We start from the raw sequence: 12,241 nt of genomic DNA on the forward strand, positions 1-12,241 counted from the left end.
AAGGAAGAGGTGTTAGGACTAAGAGACTTCCTAAAGGAGTTAGGGAAAGGCGATTACATTGTTTTCACAATCAGACGCACTTCCACTAGGTTACATAATGATCAGACGGCGGGAAAGGCTAGTAACTAAAAACACATTTATAACACTTTCCCCTGTGCCTCTAACCACTGATATAATCTCAAATATCACAAGGTTTGAATGTAAATCAAAGAAAAAGAGGCTAGGAGGAACAAAAGTGAAACTAAAAGAACGTCACATTGAAAATTGAATGAATAAATAACCAATGGATAGGGGGTTTAATTGTTCAAGGCATTGATAACTTATATGATCTATGTCCCTTTTCAGTTTTCTTGGGTTTCCGTGAATGCTCGGATGAGCGGGTCCCATTAAAGCTGCAGAATGTAGAATCGTGAGACGCTCCACACTCCCCGCTCCCCTCCTGAACGAAACTTACTGGTCTTCTTGTGAACGCTTGTGCGAACGTGCACAACTGTGGCGCTCTGAGTGACTTTTTTCCTAATAGAGACTAGTGACAAATGTAGGGACTTAATCTCGTGTTATTGGAGAGTATTCTGGTTTTAGAGACATGAAAGCTTCTATCACTCACTGCTGTGAGGACAGTAAGAGGCTCACAGCCGCTAACCGTAGCCGCGATGGAGACTTCTGCTGGAACATCTGCCATGGGACTTTCAGTACTCTCAGATCGTGACCGTGTATAGACTTGACGAGCAGCTTGAGCAGCCAATAGTAACAACTAAAACAGCTTTATGGATTGCTCTGTTGGTAGAAAGATCTCTGATTGGCTGAAGTCTAGCGTCACGCTCCTGGATTTCTAAAGTTAATTTACAGAACCAGGAGAAGGAGAAGAGATTCACTGTTCACTCAGAACACTTTGGATTACAATATGCTCAAAGATTATTATGGATTTTTTATTTGACCAAATTACACCAAAAACTTACATACTGCAGCTTTAATTGTTGTCACCGCAAGTCATTGTGGGGCAGCATTATCTTGTCTCCTTTGGTAAAGGATGCATCAGTGTTTCCTAGGCTAAAGGAGGTTATAAAGCAAGCACTGAGCCTCCTTTCCTTAGCTTTTAGAGAATTAGAACACTCCTTATCATGGCTGCCACTCTTCTGGGGGTTAAGGAAAAGTGGATAGGAAAGGAGATAAGAGGGATTATTTGGAGGCACCCTTGGACATCAAAACCATCTTTATTCTCAGACCCACTAATCTGTTTTTACTCTCCATATAGACTTTACTGAATACATCCTGACCCAGGCAGAGGAAGAAGGAGGGAGCTTTAATGAGCGCTGTGTGGTGGGAGCAGCGTTTCGTGGTAGAAGTAGTCAGTACACAGAGGCGACGGCCTACTTCAACAACGAGGGCTACCACACGCCTGCTACGGCTCTCATGATGGTGGACAACGCTCTGTTTCAAATGATCGCTGGGCCCAATGCCTCCATTGAGACCTCCAATCACCCCATGCCACCCAATCAGAGTGAGGCTGCTCATAGCCAGCTCTTAGAGTGAGTAATGGAGCCTTTGGACAGGATGAGCCTGTAAATAAAATATAAAGTGGGGAGGTTTTTTTAGCATAAGAAACATTTGATGATGCGCTGAACTGACAAAAAAAAACCCCAAACAATTCAGAAACTAGTATTTAGGCATTTTTGGGAGTGTTAAGTTATGTTAAAAAGGTTACATTGTAGCAATTGAACTTTTAAGAGCCCCATCTTTAAGAAAAAAATAAAAAATAAATTCTGCTCTTTCAAGGCTTCTATTTATATTCATAGAGCTGAGGCACATTTAAAAAATATGTTTTTTAATTTTAAAATATTTAACCACTTGCTTCTTGGAAAATAAACTTAGAACAGAAAATATAAATAAATATAATCTTAAATTTATGTAGAGAAAAAATATTGTTGAATTTGCTTTAAATTTTATAAATTGGAAATAATATTATTACTTTTGAAAAGTCAAGTATAGCCTTTATTTATCAGTTTGTTATCAAAATCAGTCACTTAAGATTCCGTTTTTTCTACAACCCGGTGTTGTAAAAAACCAAATATTTTCCTTGAAGAGAAAATGTACACATAAATATATATATACACACTTAACAATATTAAAATTGATGATCAAATGGCAATACAGACAATTTTAAAATGTGTAGTTTTTGGTTAAAAATCACAATAATGATGATAAACATAATCTTGATTAGAATATGAACTGAAAACACAGTACAGGTCAGTCTAGGTCTCACACCAGGTGGACGATGACTGGAAATGATCAAAACTATAGAAATAAATTAAGTCAGGAGGCACTAAATACTGTTTCATTCCACTTATTTACAAAAGGAGATTCTTTAAAATGTGTGTTAACACTCATTATGTTCTAGAGTTCTTTATTAAATGCCGGTAGTATTCTGAGCAAAATATTGTGGGGTTACTTGGACTCAGAAATAAGAGAATGGGGGTACTTGAGTCAAACAAGTTTGAGAACCACTGGTCTATTGTGTTCTTATTTCATAAATGTAGTGATGTTGGATTTTGTTCATTGGGAAATTCTAATTTAAGGGTGAAGTCTCAGTTTTGTGTAATTCCACTCCTAACCATTTTATTTATTGTTCTAATTTTAGCGGTAAGACAGGTTTCGCCATTTCCATCAACCTGATGTACGGTATGGCCTCGCTGTCCAGTACGTTTGCACTACTACTAGTCATAGAGTCCTCTCTGAAGTCCAAGCACGTGCAGCAGGTCAGCGGTGTTTACCTGTCAAACTTCTGGTTCTCGGCTCTGCTGTGGGACTTGATCAACTTTGTGCTGCCTTGTCTCCTCATGCTGGTCAGTGTGACATTTGCTTTGTACGCACAGATGTGAGATGTGTGGTTTCTACAACCCTGTGATGATTTCCCTGTTCTCAGGTGGTGTTCAAGGCGTTTGGAGTGAAGGCTTTTGTGGAGGACAACCACCTGGTGGATGTTTTGTTGATGCTGCTGCTGTATGGATGGGGGGTGATACCTCTCATGTATCTGCTCAGCTTCCTCTTTTCCTCTGCTGCTTCCGCCTACACGCGCCTCACCATCTTTAACATGATCTCTGGCACCGCTACTTTTCTGGCTGTCACCATCATGACCATCCCTGGTGAGAATGACAACGAAGATCCTTTTTTAGATATTTACTCATTAGATGTGTGTTCTACGCTCTATAGCAGCTGGTATTCATAGAACAGTGTTTCGAAAATGAAGGTACGTGAAAGAGAGAGTGGAAAATTAACAAATAAAGTGCCAGTCTTGGGGCCACCCCAGGCTTGAGATGATCGGAAATTATAAAAGCTAAAGAAATAGATCTATTCAGGAGCCACTAAATTAGAGTTCTTGGGGTCAGGACCCCATGTGGGGTTGCCTGAAATTTCTGAAAAATTAAAATACATTTTTGAAATGTTTTAATTACTCTTCTTTTTTAAATGTTTTAATCATTGTTCTTTTAAAAAAAAATGAAAACAACACACCATCTTAAACAACTGTATTTCTATATGTTCACTTTGTGAAATATAGATCTAGCTAAACGAAATTGCAGTTAAAAATGGGGTCACGATCCAAAAAAGGTTGGGAACCACTGCACTAAATACTGTTTCTTTCCACTTATTTACAAAATGAGATAATTTAAAATGTGAGTTACCACTCGTTCATTCCTTCATTATGCTGTGTAGTTGTTTTTAAATAGTTTCCTAAGCAAAAATGTCAGACAAAGGGGGTACATGGATTCAGAAATAAGAGAAAGGAGGAACTTGAGCCAAAGAAGTTTGAGAACCACTGCTATAGAAAATAATTTACCTACTGTGTTTAAAATGCGTAGCATTGCTATTAACAACAGTTACCTGTTTCAATGTTTACCACTAAATCATTTTAGCCGTGATCTAATGCCAGCTAGTTGTATCTATGGTTTCAACAGAAGTTGGAAATCTGAATGTGTGAGTTTTTTAGCATCTTACAGAAAATCTGCATCTTTATTCGGACCACAAAGACAAAAAAAAATTGTTTACTCATTTTTTTTGATGTTCTCTTTTTCATTCCAGCGCTGAAACTGGAGCACATGGCGCATTTACTGGATAAGGTTTTCCTGATTTTCCCAAACTACTGCCTGGGCATGTCTTTCAACCAGTTCTACAAGAACTATGAGTTACTCACTTTTTGCACCTCCAGTCCTCTGAGTATTATAATATGTCAGTCTTACAGTGAGTACTACAAGTCTTTTTGCATATATTTGATCACACTTACTGTACTTTTAATGTGTTATTGTTCTGCAGTGTACATTATTTGAAGAAAACACCATTTGTGTTTTTCGATTTCTAGACATCACGTACCAGACAAACTACTTTTCCATGTCAGACCCTGGTGTGGGACGCTACCTTGTTTCCCTCTCGGTACAGGGGGTGGTTTTCATCATTCTGTTGTTCACCATTGAGCTACAGTTCATCCGCAATATTTGGAGGTTCCTCGGCTCCTTTGGTAGAAAACGCAAACTGGTAAATTCTGGGAAAGCTTAAAAAATAGATGATTGAGAGTGTATCTGTGGAGGATACAGTATTTACATAACTACTGTGTTGATTTTAATGTGCAGCTACTTTTGATGAATTGTGTTGTAAAGGTTGCCTTGTGTCTGTTTTGCTTGTGTTAGCTGACTTTAATTCAAGATGCTGCACTGCTGCCAGAGGACCGAGATGTAGCTGAGGAGAGGAAGAGGGTTACCGACTGTCAGCCCATTGTGGAGTCGATAGTTGGGAGTCCCCTTGTTCTGCAGGAGCTCAGCAAGGTATACAACATAAAACATAATGTTTGGGTAACACTTTACTTTACTTGAAGTTTTATACATAAGGCTGACATTAGCGTTAGTTGTGCATAATTAAAAAATTAAAATACAATAATACAAAAAATGTCATTACATTTGTGAGACACACAGTCATATACATGTCGCACACAAACTAATCATGTGCAGCAGTATATAACTTAAGTACTAACTATAGTACATCTGTCATCTGTATTTATAAATGAGTTTGAATCCTGGAAAGTAAATCAGATTTTAGATGGAGCTCATATGTGACTAGAGTTCCTGAGGATCCCTCACGTGGTCCATGCGGGCTACCTGATGCCCACGGGCATCGTGTTGGTGACTCCTGGGTTAGGGTAACGAACGACACTTAATGACAGCCTTCATGACACCTTATTCATGCTAATGACGGCGCCATGTCTGCCTTTATGTATAAAACTTCAAGTAAAGTGTTACCACTGCTTATTTAATGAAGCTGGATTTCTAAAATGGAATATTCAGTGACTTTGTGCTGAACTGATGAACATATTATTGGTATCCAGGTGTACAGCAGAGGGACGAGCCTCCTGGCTGTGGATAGACTGTCCCTCGCTGTGGGGAAAGGGGAATGTTTTGGCCTCCTGGGCTTTAACGGTGCGGGGAAGACCACCACGTTTAAGATGCTGACGGGAGATGAGACTGTTACATCTGGGGACGCATTCATTGATGGTTACAGCATCCTGAGGGACATTAAGAAGGTGGTGTGAGACATGATTTTTGGATTTGAAATAGAAAAAACCCCCCCAAAAAGTTCATTACATGATGGTAAGGGATCGTCTACAATGGTTGCAGGTGCAGCAGCGCATCGGCTATTGTCCTCAGTTCGATGCCATATTGGATCACATGACAGGAAGAGAAACTCTAAGCATGTACGCACGCCTCCGAGGAATACCAGAGAAGTATGTGTCGGGCTGTGTTGAGAACGTCCTGCGCTCGCTGCTGCTTGAGCCTCATGCTGACAAACTGGTCCGAAGCTACAGGTGAGTGATCCATAGTAGCTCCTCTGTTCACTCACCTGTGCAGAGATTGTGAGTCGTTAATGTGGCACAATGGTCGTGTGCAGTGGAGGCAACAAGCGGAAGCTGAGTGCAGGCATCGCTCTGATTGGTGGACCTCCGGTCATCTTCTTGGATGAGCCTTCCACTGGGATGGACCCTGTGGCCAGGAGGCTGCTGTGGGACGCCGTCACACGCACAAGAGAGTCTGGAAAAGCCATAATCATCACTTCCCACAGGTGAGTGACACAAAGGTAAAGGTTTGGGTTGAAACTAAACTACACCATGTCATAACTTTTGATCAGGGTTGGGGTCAATTATAGTTGTAACTGCGTAATTGATAGTTAATTACAATTATGGCAGAATTATAATTGAACTGTATTTGAGAAAAATCTGTTGCTCTTGTAATATAATTGAGTTCAGAAAAATTACTTTGTAATTGTAATTGGCATAGAAATTCTACAACAACTATTAATTACAATTTAATTTAACGCAAATCTGGAGAACCATGTTACAGTTCTATGGCTTACACATACGTAGTTAACAATTATTAAAATATGTTTAATATCACCTTTTCCCACTACCTGTCACTTCTTTTGAGGATCATTTTACCAGTAAAAAAAAAATCTAGGGGTATACAGACACTAAAAAGGCTCAGACGCGCACACCAAATATATTAATACCAATAATTTCATGGATAAGGAAGCCTAACAAGGTAAACGAGATTTTTTTTTTTGTGTATTTTACAGTTGATTTAATACATGGGTCAAAACTGACCCGTTATTATAAGAGCTGCTAAAAGAAGGTGATTAACTTTTACTGGGTGATTTATTTCATGCTCAGTAATTATAAATAATTTAATTTGAACTGAGTAATTGAGAATGTAATTGTAATTGACTTTCAGGGGGAAAATAATAATTGTAATTTGAATTGGAATTGGGGAAAAAATGCTGTTCAACGTAATCATAGTTGAGTTGTAATTGAACATCGATAATTGAAGACGTAATTGTAATTGAAAAATGTAATTGACCCCAACCCTAGCTGCAATGCTCACCTCTCTTTATTCTGCTGACTCACCAGTATGGAGGAGTGCGAGGCCCTGTGCACGCGGCTGGCGGTGATGGTGAACGGTCAGTTCAAGTGCCTTGGAAGTCCACAACACCTGAAGAGCAAGTTTGGCAGCGGTTACACTCTGCTGGCCAAAGTACACGTAGAGGCCGAGCTGGAGGACAGCGACCTGCTGCTGTTTAAAGACTTCATTGAAAGCACCTTCCCAGGTCGGACTGTGAACACATCAATGCACTGAACCGTACGAGTTGATCTAACCGTGTGAATGTTCCTCCTCCAACAGGAAGCCAGCTGAAGGATGAGCATCAGGGGATGGTGCACTACCATCTGACAGACAAAACACTGACCTGGGCACAGGTACTAGAACTGATGCACTGACAGAACAGCCAGAAACGAGCATAGATAAATTAGATGAAATAGTCTAAGGAGGAGTTTGAGATTCTTGCCGTGGGGGGCAAAAGAAATATATAAAATAGAAAATACATAGACCATCTCGGGATTCGTGCCAACCACAATGTGTGTAACACACAGAATAATGCAAAAATGATTAGTAACATAATTGATAATGTCAACAATAACATGTGTGTCGCCGCATTGCAAGTTTTCTCTCGTTCACGTTCTTAAGGGATTAAATGCTTTTCAAGTATCATATACCGTTTGAAACCTTAAAATCGTCCGTTTTTAGCCATATAATTCATTCTAAGACCCATCCATCACAGCAAACACAGTCAATTATTTTGTCAAACTAAATGGTGACATAAACAAGCCAGCACTCCTCACCTTTAAAGCAATGTCATGTCTTACTGATCTGGTCTTAAAATCTTCCCAAGACATTCAAAAATCCAATGAATCTCAGCATTTAGAAGAACCAAGTCACATGACTCGAGCACCAAAAAATTACTTTTATTAAAAAAAAACAACAAATGAATTTACTATATATATTCTGTACAGTCATATTTGAGAATATTTGTATATTGTGTACATTATATAAAGAATTGTATTTTTTCAAATGAATTTGGGAAAACTGTAATGAAAACCTTTGATCACTGGGGGAGGGCAATGCTCTCCCTTCCCCCGCAAACTCTGCGTATGTAAATAGGGCGACCATACGTGTCCTCTTTTCTTGTCTTGTCGGGAGCGGCCGGCCAGGTTTTACAAACTCATCAAAATGTCCGAGTTTTCCAGGGACCCTGAACGCATCTAGGGGAACACGTTAAATGAAATGACCGCAACTCCGCTAATGTTTGCTCTATCTGAGAAATTCCAGCAGTTTCTAAAAGGTAATGAGTTGCTTTTTACAGCTAGTTTAATGTAATTCTGGTAATTTTACGCATATAATAATAATAAATACTGATAATAACAATAATGATAAATAAAATGTTTTAACAGTTAAAACACTTACACACAAGTCCAAAAAGAAACTAACAACAACAAAGGTAAATACAGGAAATAAGTAACATCATAAGTTAAAAGCTAGTTTGAGTTTTGATGAGTGACTTGAAGGTTGGAGGGTCAGTACAGTGTTGAATGTGTGCAGGGAGTGTGTTCCAGAGGGAGGGGGCAGTGATGGAGAAGGCTCTGTCCCCCAGGTTCAGTGCTTGGTTCTGAGTGGGGGAGACAGGAGGTTGGCTTTAGAAGTACGGGGTATGAGGGTGTAGGAGGGGGCTTGGTGGTTCAGTGCTTTATGTGTGAGGAGAAGGATTTTGAAGTGGATATGATAAGGGACAGGTAGCCAGTGGAGATTTTGAAGGACAGGGGTGATGTGTTTGCATTTTTGGGTGTGGGTGAGAAGGCGTGGAGCAGAGTTTTGGATGTATTGAAGTTTATGAAGATGATGTGCCAAACAGGCTTGGGGAGTAACGGATTACAAGTAACGTTGTTATGTAATCTGGATACAAAAATAATGTAACTGTAATCAGTATATTTAAAAACATGTAATCAGATTACTGCAATTTTTTAATAAAAATGGGGTTTACATAGTGGGAATACATTTTAAAAGCAAGCGGAATATACATCGTGCAGCAGATGCACACGGTGCGTGTGCACACATTGCAACACTTCACAGCACTTCACATTAAACGTGAAACCAACACTCTGCCTGCCTGGCTGTTTATCATCATGAACCTGCATGAAAACTCCTGCGTCACTGTCTGCCCTGTCAAAACCAAATACATTATGAGGATGAACCCAAAGTTAACTTCTGAGGTCTGACACAAACTCTTTACACACACACACACACACACACAAAGTCAAACACCTCCGCTCCACATCCTTGAGTTGCCTTCACTGACTGCCATAGCTGTAGGAATTAAGAACATCTACAACGAACACATCCATCAAACAGCAGAGCTGTTACAATGTAAGGCTATTATAGTAACAGATTTGCACTGTGTTGTAAGTTATAACCATCCAGTCTTTCAAAAGCTCATCTGAGGTAGGTTTAAAGACAAAAACAAATATTGAAATGTAAATATAATATATGCCAGAAGGCTGCAGGATGCAGACTAGCTGCATTTGTTTATATAGGAAATATTTTTCAGCAAATAGTATTTGGCACACATTGAATTAAAGTCACTACATGTACATTAAATGAAAGACATGCTGACACCAGTGTAGAAAAAAATTACTTATAATTAACTTAATAGAAATGGCAATTGTTGCTATGTTGTGTATATAACCTTTATATCTATAACTATAGAAGTTGTTCAAACCTGACATACAACTTTCAGGTGGTGCTTTTTTGTTTTACATATATTACAAAACTGTAACAATGATCTTATATAATACAATAATCAATATGATATGGTCTGTGGTCAATGATTCAACTGAATTGTTCATATTTAATGAGTAAACTGATTTTTTCAACACCTTATTTATTTAAACTACTGTGGGCTCTTCCAGTCTGTGTTAAACATTTCCTTTAATGTAGTGTGACTGTTAAATGTGTTTTTATGTTTGTCTAAAATAATACAGTGAGCAGGTTACAGGTACTCTACCGCTTGTGTCTTTATTTGCATGTTTTGTATTGAAGTAATCCAAAAAGTAACTAAAAGTAATCAGTTACGGATTCCATTTTTTAACAGGTGACTTTTTTAAAGAAATCCTCCGAACCCTGGTGCTGAACAGGATGCTACTGCAATATTCTAGTCTGGAGGTGATGAATGCATGGATAAGGGTTTCAGCAGCAGAAACTGAGAGTAGTGGATGTAGGCGGGCTTTGTTTTTCAGATGAAAGAAGGCGGTTCTAGTGAGCTGGGTGACGTGGTGGTCAAAGGAGAGCTGGCTGTCAAAGATGACTCCGATATTTCAAATATGAGGGGGGAGAGAGAGAGTGGAGTTGTCTGTTTTGAAGGAAAAGTTGTGAAAGGAATTTGTGAGGGATTTGGGGCCCATAGTAATGATGTCTGATTTAGCATAGTTGAGAGAGAGGAAGTTGGTATGCATCCATTGTATGTGACGGAATCATTAAAGATGCTGCTTTGTCACACAAGAGGAAAATAGAGGAGAGACTTCAGTCCAAGATGGATTAAAAAAGACCAAATACTGGTGCATTTAAGTAAAAAAATATCAGCAGGAAGATCCTCCTGGATGATAAAACCTCCATGGAGGTTCAGAGAGGGATTTAAAAATGAAGGAGCCACTGGGAGAAACTTAGAATGTAGGAAGTTAAGTCAATTTTTCATCATCTGGTCGAGACCTCATCACCTTCCCTGTCTCTACAGACAACAGACAGAATAATTATTTATTGAAGTGAATATTTATGATTATTTAATAATCTGTAAGCCTTGAGGTTGTTTTTTTTCCTATCTTTTACATTTATTTTTTTTATTTCTTATTTCTTGGAGTCGATGTTTCTCATTGTTTCCATGACTGAGAGATGTTAAGAATGTATATATGAAATTAATTTTTAAACCTCATGAACAATAACAACCCTTTTTATCTACTATATGGCATTTTGCCGTTACAAGGTAGATTCAAGAAAACGTTGAGTACTTTGAGCATGTTGAGTGTCCTCTCTTTTTTAAGAGTCAAAATATGGCCAAAAATATGGAATAAAGTCACATTTATTTGCTTTGTCGTCCCCTAGTGGAAAAAATAAAACATTGCATCTATGGTCACATTTCTGAAACCTGTAGGTGAAAAACAACCTAACTTAATTCCATATGCAGTTGTAAGTGACACCAGCAGTTTTTCAATCTGAGACATTTTAAAATGTTTATTATTTGGTCAGAAAACAAGATGGGGGATTAACAATGAGGAGTAACTTTTAATTAATATCTTAAACACATTATTGACCTTATTACAAATATTTCAACAGTATGCCATGCAACATGCTTCAGCATGTCGTGTAAAATCCCAAGATATGTTAATATGTAATGTAATGCAGTTCCACCATACAGTGTGTTTGTTTAACGTTTTCCTGCTCAGTTAGACCAAGTTGTTGACATCACACCTCTCTTTCCCTCCTTCCTTTAACAGGTGTTTGGCACTCTGGAAGCAGCCAAAGAAAAATACCGCATTGATGACTACTCTGTGAGCCAGATTTCACTGGAGCAAGTGTTCCTCAGCTTTGCCCAGTTCCAGCACTGCGTACAGAGTGGGAGGAAGTGAGGAAGAATCTAGCTTCCATATAGGGCATAGGACCCCGGTTTAGTCACACAGCTGTTTGGGAACGAAGCTCGGGGCGGGATGCAGATTCACGAACCGTCCAGTTTGTACCTTGAACCCAGCAAACACCGACGTGAGCGTTTGTTCTACAGCATCACTCAATTGTATCTGCATTTGGTCGCTCATGCTGTTTGTTTTTGCACGAAAGGAGGGAAAGTGATTCCGTTGTTGGTTTATGTAAAAACAAAAAAAAAAAAAAAATCAAAGTTACATGACTTCACCTTCATCGAGAAGACGTCTAATAATCGTAAATGTGTCTGATGAAGATTCTGTAGCGTTTGCACTCACCGTGTGTCTTTTGTTTTTTGTTATTTATGAGTTTCTGTTTTAAAAAATCTGCGCTTTTTTGGCGATTGTCTGACGAAAGAATGAACCACTCCATGCAATTTATGGTTTAAATGTTTCACATTTAAAGGGCTCCAGGTTCTTTCCACTGCTCTTTACAGAAGGACTGATGGTCCTGAAAAGCCACCTGATCAATAATCAATGCATGCAGAAAATCTGACGTATTTAACACATACCAATAGAAGTGAGGGAACAGAGCTGGAAGCAAACAAAAGACTGCCATGAAGTTGTCGTCCAATGTTACCATCTGCACATTTTCATTGACTGTGTGTTGCAATATTATTGTCTTTAATGATG

At 38.9% G+C, this 12,241-nt stretch overlaps 1 protein-coding gene across 1 annotated transcript in view; it reads left to right on the forward strand.

Moving 5' to 3' along the window:
• The window catches only part of abca3b (ATP-binding cassette, sub-family A (ABC1), member 3b), a 39,049-nt gene extending 27,507 nt beyond the window's left edge, over window positions 1-11,542 (forward strand). Inside the window, exons 20-31 of the mRNA XM_028455888.1 lie at window positions 1,256-1,529; window positions 2,639-2,843; window positions 2,924-3,143; window positions 4,078-4,236; window positions 4,355-4,527; window positions 4,680-4,814; window positions 5,372-5,566; window positions 5,661-5,848; window positions 5,932-6,102; window positions 6,944-7,140; window positions 7,215-7,288; window positions 11,411-11,542. Coding sequence (XP_028311689.1) covers window positions 1,256-1,529; window positions 2,639-2,843; window positions 2,924-3,143; window positions 4,078-4,236; window positions 4,355-4,527; window positions 4,680-4,814; window positions 5,372-5,566; window positions 5,661-5,848; window positions 5,932-6,102; window positions 6,944-7,140; window positions 7,215-7,288; window positions 11,411-11,542 — 2,123 coding nt within the window. The remainder of the gene's footprint in view (window positions 1-1,255; window positions 1,530-2,638; window positions 2,844-2,923; window positions 3,144-4,077; window positions 4,237-4,354; window positions 4,528-4,679; window positions 4,815-5,371; window positions 5,567-5,660; window positions 5,849-5,931; window positions 6,103-6,943; window positions 7,141-7,214; window positions 7,289-11,410) is intronic.
• Window positions 11,543-12,241: the final 699 nt, after the last annotated feature.

The sequence above is a fragment of the Gouania willdenowi genome, chromosome 8 (genome assembly GCF_900634775.1).
Source record: "Gouania willdenowi chromosome 8, fGouWil2.1, whole genome shotgun sequence".
NCBI classification, from domain to species: domain Eukaryota; kingdom Metazoa; phylum Chordata; class Actinopteri; order Blenniiformes; family Gobiesocidae; genus Gouania; species Gouania willdenowi.